The 21184-nt window shown below is 33.3% G+C and overlaps 1 protein-coding gene across 1 annotated transcript in view; it reads right to left on the bottom strand.

Moving 5' to 3' along the window:
• Positions 1 to 6010: 6010 nt before the first annotated feature.
• LOC128558705 (carbohydrate sulfotransferase 14-like) overlaps positions 6011 to 21184 on the bottom strand; it is a 90245-nt gene continuing 75071 nt past the window's right edge. Inside the window, exons 2-3 of the mRNA XM_053548843.1 lie at positions 17299 to 17360; positions 6011 to 7197 (exon numbers count right to left, since the gene is read on the bottom strand). Coding sequence (XP_053404818.1) covers positions 6073 to 7197; positions 17299 to 17360 — 1187 coding nt within the window. The 3' untranslated portion in view covers positions 6011 to 6072. The remainder of the gene's footprint in view (positions 7198 to 17298; positions 17361 to 21184) is intronic.

Raw genomic sequence — 21184 nt, 5'->3', positions numbered from 1 at the left:
TTTTGGCATGCAGTCACCATGTCATGTTTATTGCTATTTAGCGTGTCAATTATGACTGATATCACTCTACTGAACATGCTTTCAGGTCTCCGTTAAAAAATAACAATGAGCCTTTTTCAGCAAGTGATTTCTTCTGCACATGTGTATCGGACAGTTCTGTAAAGAACCCAACACACGCTGAGTGCGACCGAGTAAGTCGCGTGCTCTGTTTTATTTATTTTTTTTCAAAATTTGCTAAATTGTGCAGATAAACGCCATTATCGTTTAAACTAATACGTATTTTCTTTCGTACATTTTAATAAGGTACGTATGATGAGATTTTATCCGATTGTGGATAAAAATACGAAGTGATGCGGTCATTGAAATTATGCACGTCTATCTAAGTCTGATTACTACAACCAGTCTTCCAGTTTTACTGATACTAAGATATCAAAATGAAGGATCAACATCGGATAGAGTTACATTTGAAAAGTTTTCCATATGAAACATTATATATTATTTAATATCATTCCGTCAAATTATTATGACATTTGATATGCGATGCCATGAATATTTTAGTCAAACCGAAAAAAAAAAAGCTGTTAATCGGACCCATCACCCTAAATCAGTTAAGAAATTCTATGTCGACTTCTGTTTTATTGCAACTACATGTCCGTATGATTTCTACACCCTGAATGTAGTATTCATCCATCGTGTGACCACCTTGAAATTACATTAACCTCTCACTGATCGAGGGGTTGGGTTCGAGCCTTGCATATATATCTTTATGTGAGAAAGTTGGCAGTTCCTTATTGATGACGGGAGTCTAGTTTTTTTCCAGGAGCGACGTTTACGGAAATTTGTCAACCGATATAAAGGAAGATTTATTGAAAACGGGCGCTAAACTCACGAAAATTAATAAATGAATTTCCGTCGTGAGCAGCTTTTAATCAAGGAAACTTACTGAGTCAAGAATCCCGAATAAAGTTTTAATTCACTATAAAAAGTCAAATGACGGAGTCCAGCACTTTTTGGTTTGGTTTAACGTGGCACCGACAAAATTATAGGTCATATGGCGACTCTCCATCTATGATACTGGAGGAATACCCTAGGTACCACTCCGTGCACTGTTTCATCACGAGCAGGCACCTGGGTAGAACCACCGACCTTCGGTAAGCCAGCTTGATGGCTTCCTCACATAAAAATAACAACGCCCAGAGCTCGAACCACTTCGATAAGGAATTTGATGTCAGCGACATTAACCACTCGGTGATTCCAGCACTTAAGGCTTTAACTTCATGTACAACGGCTACAGGACCGGAAGTTGAATCGTGAATGAGTAGGATCTAACCAAATATAATGTTCAATGTACAATAAAAAGATTCCAGTCTATTCAAACTTGCCTCCAGAAACGCTAAACTCTTAAACACAAAAATCTGTTTATTGCCCTTTTAACTTGAGTAATGTATATAAACAGGTCATTCATGTTTAAATTAAATATTTTATTTTTGTAACATGAAAAGTGATGTCAATCAGACTATGATTTATAATAGTTACAAGCGATAAAAATGCACGCGTTGTTTATATAATTATGTATTTTTATGTATTTTTTATTTTTATGCTGCGCTGACTTAATTTGCATTTTGTAGTGAGACTATAAGGGATTAATGATTTTTATCAACTTGTCACAAGGAAATTAATGGACATTGGTGACAGAATAAATACTTTTATACGTGAAATAAATAGAGATAGTGCGATGTTATCAACAGCTGTTGAATAGGGCAGTTTTACCGGCTGAGTATGTATGGTAAATGTTACTTGCATGATATAAAAATAAATGAAAATGCCAGACTAGTAATGCATGTACAACAAAAATTGACAGTGCTTATCCTGTTTCAACTATATGATGAACAAGAGCTGTCGGAGGAAAACAACGCCCGACTATTTGACAGCCTTGTGAATTAATCGAAAATTAAAATCGAATTTGTAAAACGCAAAACAATGCTATAGAACCCACAAAATGCATATCAGCTCATGACCATGGATGGTTCAATCCACTCCCATTGGCAAGTACCGAGATACCATTTCACATACAAAACTTAACCCCAAAGTGTAAAGTAGTGTTCTGGAACCTTGTGATTCTCTGCATGTCAGATCTTTGCAGTGAACAAGTGTGTGAAGTTTAAATCCATTCCCATTAGTTGGTAATGAGACACCAGTCCACATACAAAAATTTAACCAAACATTGCTAGAGGGTACTGAGACGCAAGCCTATATTGCAACTCAGTATGTATACAGACTTTATCAAAAAGGAAAAATATGGCTCGAAAAGAAAAACAAACGTTGAAAATAACGGATTCAAATAGTTCGAAGCCTTGGCTCTGTAGAAATAAATCGCTATCTTTTGATGCATGTGTTGATTGAAATCATTTACCTAATCTGTTCTTGACATGTAAGTAGCATTTACCTCGTAAAAAGCAGAGCCTGTCAAGGAAAACAAGACATACTTTCGTCATACTGCAATGACAAAAATCCTCAAGAAAAAGTGATTTAGCCACAGACTTCAAATACCCCACCCTCCTTTCCCACCCCGGTGTGTGCTTTTCTCGCTGCAGCGACTGGAAGTTCATTTATTTCATTTAGAACGAAGAAGAGCAGCTATTTCTTTTTGTGTCAATACCTCAGTAAACTGTATATGTGGTTACCTTCGCTCTAGTGTCAGCTCGAAGTGATATGCAGTGTATTCGTCTGATCTTGCCTCCCTCCCAATATGAGTTATCGTCTGCAGATTTTGCTTCGTACACAAAATTTAATCTAAACATTATTAGCCTTATAAACACGCTAGTATGCGGTCGTTGTCAATTCAACGCCTTGGACATTTGTTGAATGTCGTAATATCGTCCCACCGAGGCCGAAAACCGCCTATTAAAAACAATCAGCGGTTACGGAATTACATACTGAGTAACATTACATTATTGATCGCCCCTCGTACTTTATTTGCATTATAAAGATGATAAATGTATGAAAGTTTATTAAAGTATGCAGTTCATTAACACCCCTTCCCCACCCCCGTTAACCTGGTACTCATTGCCAAGCAATTTATATGATATAGACTGTGAAGGTAATACAGGTTTCTATGATCCAGGGCACTGGAGTCAATCAATGGTTATGTTACACCATGAACACATTTGCAATGATCCTAATGACATGGTGATTATTGTAGCTGAGATATAAACTGCCCAGCTCTGATTGCGTTTGTCCAGTCGGTAGAGTCAGAGGTAAGAGATATTGTATTCTTTTTCCAGAAAGTAAGATTAGAGAGAAATGGTTTTATGGTCATTCGCCTAACATTAAATGATTCCTACGACTGATGCCAGTCTGGATGATCCCCTACCAGGCGACATCATAATAGAATGGAACACCATCTAAAAGTACCCTATCCAAGATGTGTGGCATAAGTTTTCATACATTTTTAATATTCTAACCAAACAACTCCGTATGACTAAAATATTGCTCATGAAAATTTATAAAAAACATTTACAAATATGAATTAATGCAATCCTAATGAAAGCGTCACTATGAAAGCACAACTTCGTTAACATCGTTGAAATATGATCGTCATGCGCCGGGTCCGTGTAAGTGACTGTTTTTGAGAAGGCGTAACCCCTACATGCATGGTCTTAATCACGTCAAATGTGCAATGCATTTAGTAGAAAGATTGCAAATAATGATGGTATATTTCTTGTTTAGCTTCATTAAAATATATAAAAGCTAGAGAAAATGTCTACGTTATTTTTGAAGAGCCCTCGTATTGCTTACTGTGGTTATCGCTTATCACTTTCTGCACGAATTAGTTGTGCACAAAATATTGTGATAAATATGACATGAAGGAGCACATAGTTTGATGTTAGATCTATACTTTATTATAGAATGGGCTGTGATCATTATCTACATACAATTGTATTTGAACTTTAAATCACGCGTTCTTGAGACAAGTAATATTACTAGATGTTAAATCATTTTTCTACTACATAACAACTAATGTCATTTTACTAATAAGTCAACCTTTCTCACATAAAGGACTTTTCTTTGCCATATAATACGAAGTATATAACTTTCATATTGCCGACCAAATTTCAGTTTGCTTGTACTTTTTATCACAGAATCCATTTATGTTCAGAGACATGTCTATGTTTAGCTTTGAAATCAGAAATAAAATCTGGAAAGTAGATCCCTCGGAAGCACCGAGAACAATGCAAACAGTGAAAATTGCAAACTCGGTTTGATTGAGTCTGTTCATGAGCAGTAATGGAAAATGCAACACTGCCCACGCCCCCTAGCACCGGCTTAAGTAGTATTCAATCTTCAAATCTAAATGAATTAAAATCAATGATCCCGATGGACCAGAAAATATAACAACACTGAGATGAAGTCGGGGCGACTTTTCACGTTAATTTCATATTTTAATTGTTAAACAGCTTGAACAGAAAGTTCAGTTTAACAATTATGGGCATTTCATGTAAGAACATAGATTTCATCAGCGGAATTTCAAAAAAATGTCTGAATGAATATTCATATTAAAATTTCTATTATTAACAGTAGACCATATTGTCGAGTTACAATTAAGATGGGAACAGCGAATGCACATTTTTGAATGACATTTAGAGATTGAATGAAATATCACATGTTCAGTAGCACCTGTTTAAATGTTGTATTTTCTAAGAAAATGTGATTTAATTGGTGAAATCTGTACTTTTAAATCATTGTTGTAAAGTGTAGTGTTTTTATAGTTCTTCTAGAATTATCTAAAAGTAATTGCAAATAATCATCGATATTTTAGCTAGTAAATGCGGAGGATAAGTATTTACTAGAGTTGTTCAAGCAAGCTACATTTAAATCTATAATGAGGCTGAAGAAGATGCAGGCTGGGCACAACTATTTATCAGATAATGCTTTATTGTCATTAATTTAAGAGTTGTCATCGTAGGCGGGAAGCAATCTTTCCTGGGAAGACTTGAGTAAGAGCATCTCAGAAATGTCCAGTGTTTGAACCTGTTTGCATGGAACTTTCGAAAAGTTTTTTTCCAACTGCAGACTTTTTGGACAATTCTTAAATCTAGATCAAAAGTTGTACATCTTGTACATAATAATTCCAGTTGATTTGCTAGAATTTGCCAATAAATTACCGAAGAAATAAACCTTCCCGTTTACATCGGGGTTAATTTTTCAATCGATCTTACTTATCAGTCTAGCGCCAGTATAGCCAGTTATCGTTGTGTACAGGTGACAGCTAATCTATCGACATTTTAATGGTGTTGTAATGAAAATAAATTTGGCATAACATAACACTGAATGAAGTGAACACAGCTCTTTAACTCAACAGGATAGTAAGTGAATTTTTGATGATTTTGGAAGCAAATTTGTATATATCAAAGGCAACATATATTTGTCAATTTCATGGTGTACTTAACGACGTCAATTGTTCAATACTATATGACCTGGAACAATAAACAAATTAGTGAGTATTTGTTTGTTTGTTTTGAGTTTAACGCCGTTTTTCAACAGTATTTCAGTCATGTAACGGCGGGCAGTTAACCTAACCAGTGTTCCTGGATTCTGTACCAGTACAATCCTGTTCTCCACAAGTAACTACCAACTTCCCCATATGAATCAATGGTGGAGGACTAATGATATCAGACACAATGTCGTTTATCAAGTAGTCACGGAGAACATACGCACCGCCCGAGGATCGAACTCGCGACCCTGAGATCCGTAGACCAACGCTCTTACTTACTGAGCTAAGCGGGCGGGCAAATTAGTGAGTAATAATTAGAATATTATATAATGTAATTTATATGATCTGGAACAATAAATTCATACATGAGTTATAATTAGAAGTTCTCTGCATACAGGATTAATGTTTATTACAGTTAAACTATAATGTTATTTTCTCAGATCAAGAAACGTGTGATAGTTCTGCAGTATATTTATAGAAAATTTTACTTGATATGTAAGACTCATGAATATTCAGTGTAGAGTAATTGCTTTATTGCTATTACACAAAGTCGGAGGGAAACACTATTGTTGTCTCAGCTAAAGACCTTTGAAAAAGTTAAATGTATTATAGCTTTTATTTAATAACAATCTTCTTCTGTTAAATAAAAAATCTGGTCTCTCTTCATAACTGAACAAAAAACAGTCAGTTGCTACTACTTTTCGTAATCTTTCCATGTATTCAGGAGAGACTGTAGAATACGCTTGAAGCATGGCTTCATGTCTCTGTTTGTTAAGATCGTTACCTTCTCTTCTGGACGATTCAATAGCAGTTTTTAATGCTCGAAGAAATTCGTCTTTCGTAATTAATTTTATATCCTCCTTGCTGTATGGAAAATCTATGGTTTTTGAAACTTGTCCTGTTATTTGATAATAACTCCATGCTCTAAGAAATATGTTGTAGTGTGAAATACTAGATCCATTTAAAAGCAATATGGTTCGAAATAAATGCTTTACAGGTCCGTAAAGAGTCCATTCCCTAAGAGATGACACAATGTCTTCGGGGTAATTTTGTATTATATTTCTATTGTTGATAGTCTTTAAAATATATTCAAAGTCTTTATTCAGTGTCTCTAAGTGCGCGATGTAATCAAAATGGAATAAACACGGATTACATGATTTATGGTGCATCGGTCTGACATGTTCATCTAAACGGAGACCGTTTTCAAATGATTCAACAATATACTTTATTAACTCTGAAAATGTTAAGTCGTGTCCAAAGTTAAGACTATCGGAGGAAATATTTGACCTTGATAATTTTATAATCTTAGTTCCCCTGTAAATCCAGTCTTCTTTCGGAAAATAAAAGATATTACAGTAGGTTGAAAACAACCGCCCGTACGGCTCACGAACCACCATAAATGAAAAAGCATCTTTCATTATTTTACTTCCATTCACACTTGACCTAACTATAGATGCCATTTTGACCAAACAGTCGGTATCACAGTTAAAAATTTGTCTCATTATTTCAAGAGTCGTAGTAGAAGCGCATTTATTTACACGACAATAAAGACATCTGTAATTTGGAGACATATGTGCACGAATAGCTATTGTATAATTATCGTCCGTATACCCTAAATGTCTGCATGCTTTTTCTAGATATTTCATTCGTCTGGCGTTGGCATCACCTGCATCGTTCGTATCTCTTTCAGATGTCATTTGTTTCTGAAAATGGAAACAAATCAACAAATATGACTATTTCTTTCAATGTAATACTAAATAGCAGGTTATAAGGATATGGTCTGGAAATGCTGTATTATATAATAACTAGTCGAGTTAGAACTAAATATCTAGCTGAATACACTTTAAATATTAAACCTTCACTGAACAATTTTGAAATACGGTCTGAAGTTCTACAGACACGCCCTGCTGCCAATGACATAAACCCGTCTATGTGTCAAATATAATTGCTTGTTTGTAGAAATTGTAAAGCCACATGGAAACAACTGAAACACAAAATATTAATAATAAAGTCCCCGTAATGCTTGCACCTGAATTAGTCCCAGATCGCATATAGCTATGTCTAGGAAAAGGATTAAGATATTTAATCAAACCGGATATTTGTTTCTGCAGGCTTTTCTAAGTTATTTTCTAATTTATATCAATATGCAATGGTTTGAATCAATTGGCAGCTCAAGCATATTGGCTAAGAATTTTGGTAAATTGCCATTGACACATACCAATAGAACCCAGCAAATCTTGAGTTTTTGTAAAGCCCTCCTTTACCTTTTAAACATATTGCTCAGATCAGTTATATGAAGGGTTGCATTGCCGCCTTAAATTCACTTGTATCATAGCTCGGTGTTTTTTCTTGACAGATTTGGTGCAGGTAATTCGTATACACTGAGTACAGGGTGCGGTAACTAAAAGTGTGCAGGTATTTAATACCCGCACGCTAGTTACCGTACTGTTGGATAGGAAAGTATGCCAGCTGTCTAGAACAGTACACAGCAAAGTGTATTTTTATTGATTTTCTGCTCTAGCATTGGTTTATTTTACCTGGGCTTTACACATTTGTAAATCAAGGATTTTAAGTACTCACTGAATTGCTGTATATGGCAATGTGGAACGCCTATAAGTACCATATATGGATGGCTATGATACAAAACAGAAAGAACATAAAAAACTCTCGGGTAAACGAATTATACTCGGGGGCTACGCCCCCTCGTACAAATCGTTTACCCTTGAGTTTCAGTGCTCTTACTATTACAAAGACTATTTTATCACGGCTGGTAGGGTTCATATTATCGTGTTTAATTTCTAATAATTGTACCAAATTTTCCCAAACTTTGAACATTAAAAATCCGCTTATAAATCCCAAAGCAAGCAGACCCAGAAGACGAGGAAAATTATGTAGTATCAATGGCGTAAGGCGGCTACAAGTTGGAAATACAGACGGTAGAGGAAGGGCAAGTTACAATATTCAAAAGTAGCTATACTCTTTTCTGGAAAGAATGCAGTGTTTCTAAGTGAAGATACCAAACGTATTATGCAATCCAAACAATTTATCAAAACAGATCAGTTTAAACCTCAAATAACTTCTAGTGGAAGAAACCCAACAAACAATTATGCTATGGTCATTTTGGTCCTTTAAGAGTCAGGCGAACTCAATTTTGCGTTCGCAACAAAAGGCAAAGAATACACTTTCGGATGAGCATCAATGACGGACAGCTAATCATCAACACAGGATTTAGTAAGTCGGATTGCAAAAAAAAACAACAAATGAATGTACACAATATCCAAAGACTGGATCCTCATTAATTATGTTATCGCCGTGTAAGCCAGCAGACAGGGTGCAATTATTACAAAGATCATGTGCGGTGCAGAGTCCTGGAACTTAATATTCACTGCCAAGCTAAACGTTTTTAAGTCAAAATAAAATAAGATTTCAGTTGGTGTGATGTAAAATCTACCTAAAAGTATGCTGAAAGGTACCTATGGTGAGTAATGCATTAAACTGCTCATAACTGGGATATGTCTGTTGTCCTTACAATTGCTTGGCACAGATTGCATACAAATACCAGGAATATATAGACAACATGCTTAAAGGACTAAGGTCACTTAAGTTCTTTATGGTCTTCAAAATTTAGAATATTTTAGTAATAATTAGAGAACATTATTTTGTTTGCTACCACAATACATGTATTCATTCTCTATAGTGAATAAAGTTTTGCAGATACAAGTTTATTATTTTGATGAAAACAATGCCACTGGATATTCATTCATTCGAAATCACTTATTTAATAGATAAAGCACATTTTTGTCATATGTAGGTCACATAGGTATGTTTTGAGTGGTGAGCATACCAAGGGCCGCACAATAATTTGACCGTAGTTTTGGTAGCTTCTTTCACACATTTTTTAGTCAATATGCTTCCGAGGGATCTACTTTTCAGATTATATTTACTTCACAACAGTGGGTGTTAAGTGCTGTGTGGCGGCCGTAAAAAGTCGCCACGACTTCACCTCAGTGTTGTTATATTTTGTGGTCCTTCGGGATCATTGATTTCAACTCATTTAGATTTGAAGATTGAATACTGCTTAAGCCGGTGCTAGGGGGCGTGGACAGTGTTGCATTTTCCATTACTGCTCATGAACAGGCTCAATCAAACCGAGTCTGCAATTTTTACTGTTTGTATTGTTCTCGGTGCTTTCGAGGGATCTACTTTTCAGATTATATTTTATTTTGGTCGACAGATGTGTTTATACTGAAAATTTAATGTTTCTTCAAAACTCCAAAAATGTCAGATATTTTGTTTCATAATAAATAAATTGTAAAATAGTCTCTGTAGTTTGATAAAACAATACTTCTTGGTTAAAGAAAAATTGTTCTTCTCACCATTTTGATACATTCAGTTTATGCAATTTGGGGCAAAAGTGAAACTTCTCCTGTATACATTTTTCTTAAGTTATTTTCTACTTCAGACTTCAAAGGTCTTCATTTTGCCATTATCTCGTAATATTTGGTCATGTTTGAAGGAGTTTGAGATAATTTAAACAATAAGGAAATGTTTAATATTTTCCAAAGATATCTCGAAAATATTTTGAAATATAAAGATAAATGTGAGGTAACCTTTTGGAAATTTCTTGTATCGTGAGAATATTTAAAGATATCTTTAAATACACAATACACTAAACGATTCTGAAATTTACACGTCCAGAATATCTGTGTGATGCAGTCACATTGAAATATAAGGAAAGCGACTCGAGGTTGAAAGTTGATAGTTGATTTAGAGCTATTGCCAGTTGCTAAAGCACTGGCTATAACGTGCATAACATCAGCGTTTTCAGTGATATAATGCCATTTATTTTTCATATACTCCTTGTTCTTTTTGTCCAAGGGTTGTCGTATACGACTAACCGAGGACAAATAAATAGGCCAGTATAAAATCGCTTAATTAATTCAACTATCGACTGTTGGCATTAACACTATAAGAACTCTGTGAGTTACCTTATGGCAGATATGCATGTTCAGGTAAATAAAAATGACAAGATGTTTAGACATAATTTATTAATTATAATCATGATTTTATCTAGTAAAACAAAATGAGTTGTTTGTAGGTACTTGATAATAATTTTGAGAGATAGTTTTGATGAAACATAATCAGCAGTATAATGAACTTACCTTATGTTTAAGCATATCTAGTTATTTGCTTTAGTGAGTGTCTTATCATTTGAACTGTGATAAAAACTGCATTGAAAGTCATTTCCTTTTAGGCTGCAGACAACGAACTCACACTCGTATTTGCCAATTTCATCATTTCCTTAACAGGATGTGAATAGCTGTTAATTTATCATTGCACAAATTGTCCACACTATCAACACGTCTGTTAGAGATAAATATCATTCTTTTAATTAATCAGACTTTCTCATATTTTCTCATTATTTGAAAATTGTCAGAATGTCTGACAGGGACCACTTGTATATTTGCAACACCGAATAAGCGAAAGTAAGACGTATATCGTACGTTCGCTCAGTCAGTCATACTTTGTTACAAGATGATTTTTTTTTTTTGTAAAAAATGTGAAAACATATTGTGATGTATAACTTTGATGTAAAACAAAATGGCTTCATTTAAGATCATAACGGAAGAAACTTTTCCGTATCGGATCTCTCTTTTGAACGCTCGAATTCAATATTGGCCCTGTTGTCCCGTATTGGCCCAGCTTTTCTCATTTTGGCTCAGTTATATTTCCTATTAGCTCAATCTGTTTCATATGATGTGTGCAATTGATCTAATACCGTGTGTATTATTGCAAAGTTGAATAATAATTCAAGTAATTGGATTAGGCATGCATTTTGCTGCGGACAACTGCACATTTTAAACTTTCCTTACGTCAAATAGATTTTATCTGTACACTTAAGAGTTTGAAATATACATCAATTACAACATGTAACCAAATATCATATCTTTTTTGTCTTTAAAAAGTAGTGCCGTCGTAGTGTATGAGCATTCATTGGGAAAAGACAATAAAAGACTTTTTTAGCAATTATATTTTAATTGTTAATTTGTAAATACCATACGAAACATTACAACAATAGTCAAAACTAAAGTCTATTTATGTATAAAGTAAGATAATAGGTAATGGTAGATTTTTCGGAAGCACAGTGCACTACAAACACTGCCTCAGAACCACGCATTTGCAAAAGTGCAGACAGTCATACACTAAAATCAAATAAACAACCATACCTAACTAGATAACATAAATAGTATGACACAGGTAAACAACCACACAATCACACAAACACACCCATATAAGCAGGAAAAAAGCAACCGTGCACCTCTCCAGGACTACGGTAGCCAGAGTAGGCAGCCACGAAAACTTACTAATTTAAAAGTAAAGTGGGATGGGATCCAAAAAGTAGCGCAAGTGCAAGGAGAAAGGAGGGGGCAACAGGGAGAACAAGTAGGAAGAAAACGATTACAACAAACAAGAAAACATTTGCAACAGACAATTGAAGACAGACAAAAAACCAGTTGAAAGTAGGCGCAGCGCATTGGAAGGTCAGAAACCTACATAAAGGAAACTGGGGATTTAAACGCGTTTAGGTCATGTCAATCTCACACTTTATACTATGTTCGTAGCAAATTTTAAAAGTATATTATTTTTTTAAATAACAACAACTGAGCGTAATGTTTTTTGCTAACATTAAGTATCAAGTTCAAGAATGTTTCAAGCATAATGTTCATGTGTGTTACGAGAACTGCTCATTTTATTTTTATAAAGTCATAATGTTTTGCACTTTGTTCAAAGCAATAAACACATTGTAGTGTCTGGATTTAATGTAGTTACCACATTTTGTCTCTTTCTTTATTTATTTATTAGTAGACGAGCCATGAGGTTGATTGGTACCATCTTTGGGGAATCATTCTTAACGTGATTTTTGTAAAGGCATTTAACCCTGAAGTAAGATAATACGTGATAGAAATATATCGAAGGTAGCTTTTGTGTGATATTATCCACTTATTTGTCTACACTTTGATACAAGTTCAGGTGAGCCAATACGGACATACGAATGAACATATGCTATTTAGTTTAAATAATTGATGTATTTGTAACAAGTACTTAAAAACCCAACAATTAAATATTTCCTTAATTCTCGACATTTTTGGGTTTGCTTCTTTGAATAAATGTTAATTAAAATAATGATTATAAAGAACATTTTAATAGCATGGGCAACTATAAAGCATAATTACAGTTCATAATTAGATTTTCTTCAGATAAATGTTAAACCTTGAGGTACCATTTCCACTTCTGCCTTCCCTAAAGAATATCAACATTATGCCTTTTCGGAAAGTAAATTATAATATACATACTAATTGCTTTTTATTCTTTATTACGTGAGTGTTGTCTGAACGTTAGGGCTTTTGTAATTTACTGACATTTAATATGTTTCCTGAAAATATTTAAGACGATAAAATAGTGTTACATAATGATTAAGAAAAAGTGCATTCTGTAGTTTATTGACAAACTTATTTAACTATGAATTGAATGTGCTTTAAAACAGATTACTTTCACGTACCCGTTAACATCTAAATTAGTGTAATTTACGTAAAAGTGATTATATTACCAACATTATAGACATTTTACTCGTACTAATAACCAAATGACAAAGATGTTTATGATTCTTCAATATAATTGAAAGTGCAGACTAAATAGTGTTTCTCATAACTACTTTTTTTGCAGTGGTAGGAACTTCTCCATGATGTAAGTTTATATGTTACCAAAACTTTAAAAACTGAAATTTCTGAAGTAAAGTTAATGCCTTACACAGATCGGGAAAAATCATAGCATTAACATATTTTGTGTTGTTGAACTAGATATTTACTAGAATGCACTTTATCATTTCAATAGGTGTGCGAATTTTACGTGACAATAATATGTGTTACCGAAATCAGTACAAATCAATTATAAATGTTCAAGAACATAATTATAGATGTATATATTGTAATAGATTTTAGAAATCGGTTCTAATAACAGAAAACAAATAGATACTCATTGAAACGCCATAGCTTCATAGGGACAGAATCATTCTTAGTTTAAATGTTAGAAATCTTCTGACACTTACTTATTAACAGGTGACACATATATTCAACCATAATTATTTGACCTTCAACCGATGTTTATGAAAAAAGGAACTTGCTGACGATCCAAGTCTTGAAAAGCTGTTGAAAGTCAAACAGCGTTCAAAGAGTACTTTAAAAAGTACCAACAGAGAGAAACATCACGAAAATGGGCATACTTCGGTATATACTTTATATATATTCTTCATGATATACTGGCATTAATACAGGCCACAAATGTTAACGACCTGGATATGTATATAGGAGTTTGGCACAAGTTGTGCCCCACTATCCTTTGCGACCAATCAGCTGAAAGATGCAATGTATCTACCTGCTTATCCGTTAGTTTATACTAATTTGTTTTAGCTCGATTGTGATGAAAGCATCAAAGGTATTGGTATCACTCTCGAGTCCGCTTCCTGGAAAACCAGTACTGGTGTCATAAGAAAAGTCCTGGTTGTGACCCAGTGAGGCTTTAACCTACGACTCCTGCATTGAGCCGACACCTTATCCACTAGACCACCGCTCCCCTATCTGTTAATAATGGTGAATCTTGAAGTAACCTACCCTTGTGCAGAAACGCTTTTGAGGGTAATGGCTCCAGTGTGTCTAGATCAGCCGTATCACCATCACAGAATGCTGTAAAACATACTATAGATCAAACTTTATGCCAAGAGAAAGGAAAGCATCATAAGTTTCAGCAGAAAACATTCTTTAAACTGCAGGTTTTGTTTGACGCAGCACATGCGAGCTAAATATTTAAAAGCTACACAACCGAAAGCAGACAAATCCACACACAAAGAAGTGGACCTTGTGCAGATCAAAGCCGATTATGCGGATGTAAGAAAGTGATGACAGTTGTAGAAAAAATCATGTATCCATTCAGAATAGAAATTGGCAGTAGCAGCTTTTAATTTAAAAGTTCAAAAAAGTGACCAGCTCACAGAATAGAATAGAACATTGACATAAACGAAACCAGTGAAACTGGTACGGATTATGGGCTTACCAATATTGACGATATCTTAAAAGATTCAGACAGTGATGAAGAGTCATAACTAAGAATGTTCTAGCATGTTAAATATATAGAAAATGTGGTTTATTGAAAACAAAGAATAACCTTGACATGATATACAAGAATTACTGAAAGTAATAACGGCAGCAAATTACTGAATACGGAAACAATTGTAACGTAAATTCACTTTTGCATTCAATTAATCAACATTTGATATCTAACCGTAGAATGATTTTATTGATTAGGTAATATATTCCTTTTTAAACATAAATAACAATCACTTTATCATGTTTATATGAAATATTATGAAGATCTTGATTTTATTGTACCTTATCTTACTGTAGAAGAGTACCATTTGGTATTAGTCAGCATAAAATGTTAACTGTTTAAGCATAAGTATATTGATACAGAATTAAACATGAGTATGCACCTTTTATAGAGATCAGATAATAAAATATCATGTTTTTGTTTTGGGACTACATGTGTATTGCCACTTAAATTACAATAACAACAAGTTGAGTTTGATAGTAATATCTAATGGCCTGCAAAAAACTGTCTAATTGTAGATTTAACATATCAAAACTAGTTCAGAAATTGCTTTGATTTAACGACATTCATACTTTTCTATTCCATATCATTTATAGAAGTATTAATTATATCAAACAAATAGGTAACGCACATTAATAGGCCGTAACTTACAAGCGTCCCAACAGCCAATGGCAGACAACTTGATTTTGTGATCTGTTGAATTCTACTACCTTATACTCTATGTATTTAAACATGTCATATTAGATCAAGAGTGAGCAAAATATCTTTCTAACTACATATTATGAAACCATATTTGTGCTCTTTAATTATGTTTAAGCACTGATCTATGTGTGTCTGTAACTGCAATCACGAAACGTTAAAGAGGCAATATTATATTTCAGCAACTTCTGTATTAAATACATAAAATGCATACACTGAGCTGTTTGTCTATCAATTTCTAAGCAAATATAGTCAAACATAAAAGAGGGAACCGTTAGTTTAAAATAGAAAGTCTTCTTATGTATTAAGGAAGTTTAATGAAAGACTATTTGCTACATGGCTAATAAAACAATAAATGCAACACTACCGCAATGTTATTTGTGAATTGCACCGCTAGCCAAAATTACCGGGTCTGCCTCAACGACTATAATTATTATTTGCTTGAAATTGAAGTTCTATTCAGATATATATATAATGTATGACTCTATAATGCGGAAACATGTTCATGTTAATTAAAAATTATAATGAATCGTTCTAAATATTTAATGGAGTAAATTAGACTCTTGTCAATATTTCAAATTAAGTTACATATTGGTGCATAGTTTGGGAGTTCAATAAACTATCGAAGCGTGTTCCAAACTGTCAGACAGAGTGTAAAACACATATCGATTTTTGTATCATTTTTCTTACTTATTGAAGAGTGGAATGACGTCAGGACAGATTAGATTGTAACAAAACACCATATTTCAAGGACACAAATGTTTGTATGTGTATGCAGGTTTTCTTTGCATGCATAAAGGAAATTAAGAACTTCAAAAACTTAACTTAGTTTTGCATTTCTGTTCAGAGAACAAGACGAAAATACATCAAATGAATTTAGGCCAGTTTTTGACCAAGACAGCCAATCGAAACTTGTTATACTTACCTGTAGTTAATCACGTATGTAATTAGAGTTACACTAAAGCAATGAAAAACCACAAAATGAACTTTCTTCAAGACATAGACGAATATATATCGAAACTGTAATGAAAATATAGACCGAATGTGTTCTGTTCATCCTAAAGCCGAATATGAAATGTTTATCACGAAAAAATGAAACAATAAAGATTTAATGTCTTCTTTTTCCTCAAATCAATTTTCCACATCTTATAGAGGACCTTATAATGCGGTTACGTAAGGAAAAAATGATATTAGTCCTCTTCCCATATAGTCCTTTAAAATATTATTTTCACGCTCACAATGAATCTTACAGTTTTGGTGCGGATTAAGTAATATATATATTTAATATATTTACGTCTTGTACAAACTATTCTTAGTTAAAGACCTAAATGTATATTATGATAGAAATAGTCTGTTTGGCCTTATTGATAACACGACTTTAGGTTTATTTGTGTTAAATAGGATTAACCATTGTTTGCAAAATATCAAATGCCTTGCAAAGATGCTGACAGAAAGCTTTCATCAACAGCATGTTTAGCGACACATTTTCAGCAATATCAATGGCGTAAACGAAAAAGATCAAATTACAAATTATAACCCCTTGACAACAGCAAGCGTTTATGAACTTAGAATTCTTACAATCTGCTAAACATATAACCTATCATTTAAAGCTTAGTGTATTTAAAATAGAAATAATGGAAACTCCACAGGTCGCTCAACACAACAAAAGTGAAAATGTTGCAGGCTCGGTTTGATTGAGCCTGTTCATGGTTAGAAACCATGAAACCTAGCAAACAAACACAACATTCAATTTCAAGGAATAAGGTTCAGTTTATAGTCATGCAGTTAGAAAGTAACGATGCATAGGTCAATATTGAACTGCATAATTGCACTTTACATTTATTGTAATTTTCTGGACGTTGAATCCCTTTTAATAGAGTTAGAATAGAGAATTGTCGTTGTAAATGCGAAGGATGCAGATAAATACCTGTCATTGGTTTTACCTCTATAGTGGTTCCAGTCCATGTTTCTTGTTTTGAATCATCAGTAGATTTTGATTGTGTCCCTGCATAAAAGTAAAGTTATTGTAAGTTAATTTTGATAGATTGTATGTTATCATAAACAATGGGGATTAACCATACATTATCTCACCTACTCAATTTTGAAGAATTTAGTAGTTATACAATTCGATGAACATAAATTATATAGCATTGTTCTGGTAGAATGCAAGATATGTATTGTCGATAAATTAGAAGAACATTTGCTGCATATAATTATTAATCCTAGGCAATTTGTGTAAATAAATACAGAAAAGTTTGTTCTATGTGTGTGTGTTCCAATTAAAATTTTACCATGTGTTCAGTTGCTCGGAACAGCTTGGATAAGTTGGCAGCTATAAATTAAACGATGCAGCATAATAGGTTAAGTGGTGAGTCATCAAGTATTCCTTGAAAGAACATTGAATCTATTAGGAGTATTGTAGAAAAGACTAATTTTTGGAAAACAATATGTCGCTGTGAAAAAATGTAAATATAAGCATATACTTTTACTCATATATTTTTATTCCATTACATATTACCAAGACTCTTCTGAATTTTTTTCTGACCTTAAGTATACTTTATAAAATTCCGCCTATTTCGTTGATATGTCAAGCCAAAGGACCTTCATGAATTCAGAAACAGCTATTATTTGTTACAAATATAATAATCCAGTTAGAAATGTTATCAAATTGTCTCGGATTTAGACATAGAACTTAAGACTAAATCTCTGTAAGAACAAAAAAAGTTGAAAAATCAAAGTCACAGATTTTTTCTTGAAGAGGATGCAAAATTAAAAAAATCATTTTTGAATTTTTTTCAATATATGTCTTGGTTACTATGGACATGAGGATGCAAATCCCCAACTTGCTTAATTTTAAAAACCAAAATCAGGGGTGCATGCCTATTTTGTTATCTAGAAAACACTAGAAAATGTCCTTTAGATTCGTACTTGCACATTTTAACATGTTTAAAGGAAAATGAACAATGTTTCATACCAAACTAAAATTTCCAAATATTTATTTGATTCTTGTATGATCTAGACTTTCATCTGCAAAAAAAATAATTTATATTTATGGAGCAAAACATTTGTTTATATTGTGCTCTACAACTTGAAAAGTGCACAGGTCTCATCAAAAAAGTATATTTATTTGTATGAAAAGCATATTTATTTTTATAAAGGAAAGATGATATTTTAAAAAGAAACATAAATCATAGTGGGTCATTCAGACACATTCTTGTAGATTTGGGCCAAAATTTATGGTTTGAGGTATTTTCCTATTTTTATAACCTCCCCATGATGCTATTGATCTAGGAAATCTCAAAGAGCTTAACTAAGTTTACTTCCTGGATTATGCTAAAATTAGATTTCTACTCGGAATTTGCAACGTTTTATTATATTAATACAATGACACTCAGAGATTGTATGCTAAATGGGCATGTGAATATAGGATGTGTCACTTCAAAACAAGTCCACGTTTAAAATTTGCTGAATAGCGACATTATTTGGGAAAAATTCTCTGGCAGAAAAAAATCTAAACTGTGGATTGACATCTGTCTTTTTATCTCTATAAGTGAAGTTTGTATCAAATGACTGAAGGATCAGTGTTAAGGATAACACTACAATGAAAACAGGTGAGTCTCATAATATTTTATGTTTTAATCTGACATGTAAAAATTTCAAGCTATGCAAGATATTTGCTTACTTCCGGCACCAGATTCAAAGACCATACAGAGGTTATTTTCTAAAATATTGGACAGACATGTCTTATCATTTTACCAAGATAGCAATTTCAGGCGTTTCATTCATCATCTTGGGAATACCATGCACCAACGCCGGTGGAACTGGAGAAATGCTCTCAGAAATTGTCTAATGTGAAAATTTTCCAAATTACTATATAAAGATATTTTTGTAAAAAATTTATGGATTACATTTCAGTAGTTGAGCAATGCTATAAATATGTATATTGTAATAACCTAAATATAGATACAATTTTGCAAAACCATTTTATAACGTCAAACACCCATATAAGGTAACACATTTGTGAATTTCATATTCAGAATTGGGAGAAAAAACATACTTTTTCCTTTCGGATTACCTCCTTTTACTGGAGGTAGACTTATAATAAAAAGGCCTAATTTTAGTTGTAAATGACCATTAGGATGATTTTTATGTTACATATTTTCAATGCAGAATGTATATATTTTTTTTTAAAAAATATTTGTTTTGTTTCCAGCTGTGGGATATTTATTTTGAAAATGACTGCTTGGTGATAAAGGTTAAAACAACTATGAAGTGAATGGGTGTTCTAGAAAGGTAATCATAATTTAGTCATTTGCAGCAGTGTATGTGTTTGTCAAAGACTCACTGAATGCTAAAAAAAATGAAAACATTTAATTGCATCTGTTCTACTGTCTTACAAGTACATACTGAATGTAAGTGGTTTGATTGTGTTAAAGCTAATAATTATGTTTTTGTTTTTGTATTTACACCTCAGAAGCCTATATGTATTTAATAAAATAAAACATAAAGTCCCCCACATGCCCACTTTCATACAAGTATGAAATCTTGACCTCTCAATCTATGATACAATAATAGCTATTCGGACTTCATATAACTTAAATGACACACATTCTATTGTATTGTGACTATAAATGTTGATAAGGTTTTGAAATTTCAAAATATAACATACCCTTTCTCAGAAAAAAAGAGTTTGCCTTTTAAGTGGACAATATAATGTTGAAAAGGATGCAATCCTGTATCTCTCAAAATGTAACAACAGTGACAACCATTTTAGTTTTATTTACAAGTGTTTATACCGGACTAATTCTTCAAAGAATGAATGATCATCATCATCCTAATATTGGATTAAAAAGAAGGTACTTACATTTTATTTATTGTTTGCCTTAGTGTCTGATCAAGTCTGATTTTAAATCTTTATAAATCCTTGTTTAAATGTTATTTTCCTGATAGAATATTTATAGAACTTTGTTTAGATTTTCATGTCTCTTTAATCAAAGTGTAGCAAAGTCAAAAGTATTTAATGTATTTTAGACAATTGTTCCTTTTAAAAGCATTTCAAGGAAAAGGAGGTCTATGTGATGAATTATTTTCATTAACAGAATAAATAAAATCTGTAAAAAGACCATTTGGAAGAAGCAAGGAATACAATCAAGAAGAATAATAGCAGACTCGGTTTGATTGAGTCTGTTCATGAAAGGTAATGAAATGTGCAAAACCTCTCACGCCACCTAGCACCGGCTTAAGCGGAACTCTATTATACATATGTTGAATGGACTCCATGATCCAAAAGGACCAGAAAATATAACATCACGGAATCCAAGTATGGGAAGACTTTTTACAGCCGCCACACGACACTTAAAATTGCTGCTGTGATAGTTAATAAAATCTGTAAAAAGATCCTTTGGAAGCAAAGAATGCAACCAAGAAGAATAATAGTAGACACGGTTTGATTGAGTCTGTTCATGAGAGGTAATGAAATGTGCAACACCTCTCACGTCCTCTAGCACCGGCTTAAGCGGAACTCTATTATACATATGTTGAATGGACTCCATGATCCAAAAGGACCAGAAAATATAACAACACGGAATCCAAGTACGGGGAGACTTTTTACAGCCGTCACACGGCACTTAAAGATTGCTGTTATGATAGTTAATAAAATCTGTAAAAAGATGCTTTGGAAGCAAGGAATGCAACCAAGAAGAATAATAGCAGACTCGGTTAAATTGAGTCTGTTCATGAGAGGTAATGATATGTGCAACTCCAGTCCTCTCACGCCCCCTAGCACCGCCCCCTAGCACCTAAACACTAGCACCCTAAACCCTAACCCAA

The sequence above is a fragment of the Mercenaria mercenaria genome, chromosome 7, assembly GCF_021730395.1.
Source record: "Mercenaria mercenaria strain notata chromosome 7, MADL_Memer_1, whole genome shotgun sequence".
In the NCBI taxonomy this organism is placed as follows: Eukaryota; Metazoa; Mollusca; class Bivalvia; order Venerida; family Veneridae; genus Mercenaria; species Mercenaria mercenaria.
Note: the sequence above shows the minus strand (reverse complement) of the source record. Positions and strands in the feature narration are given on the sequence as shown.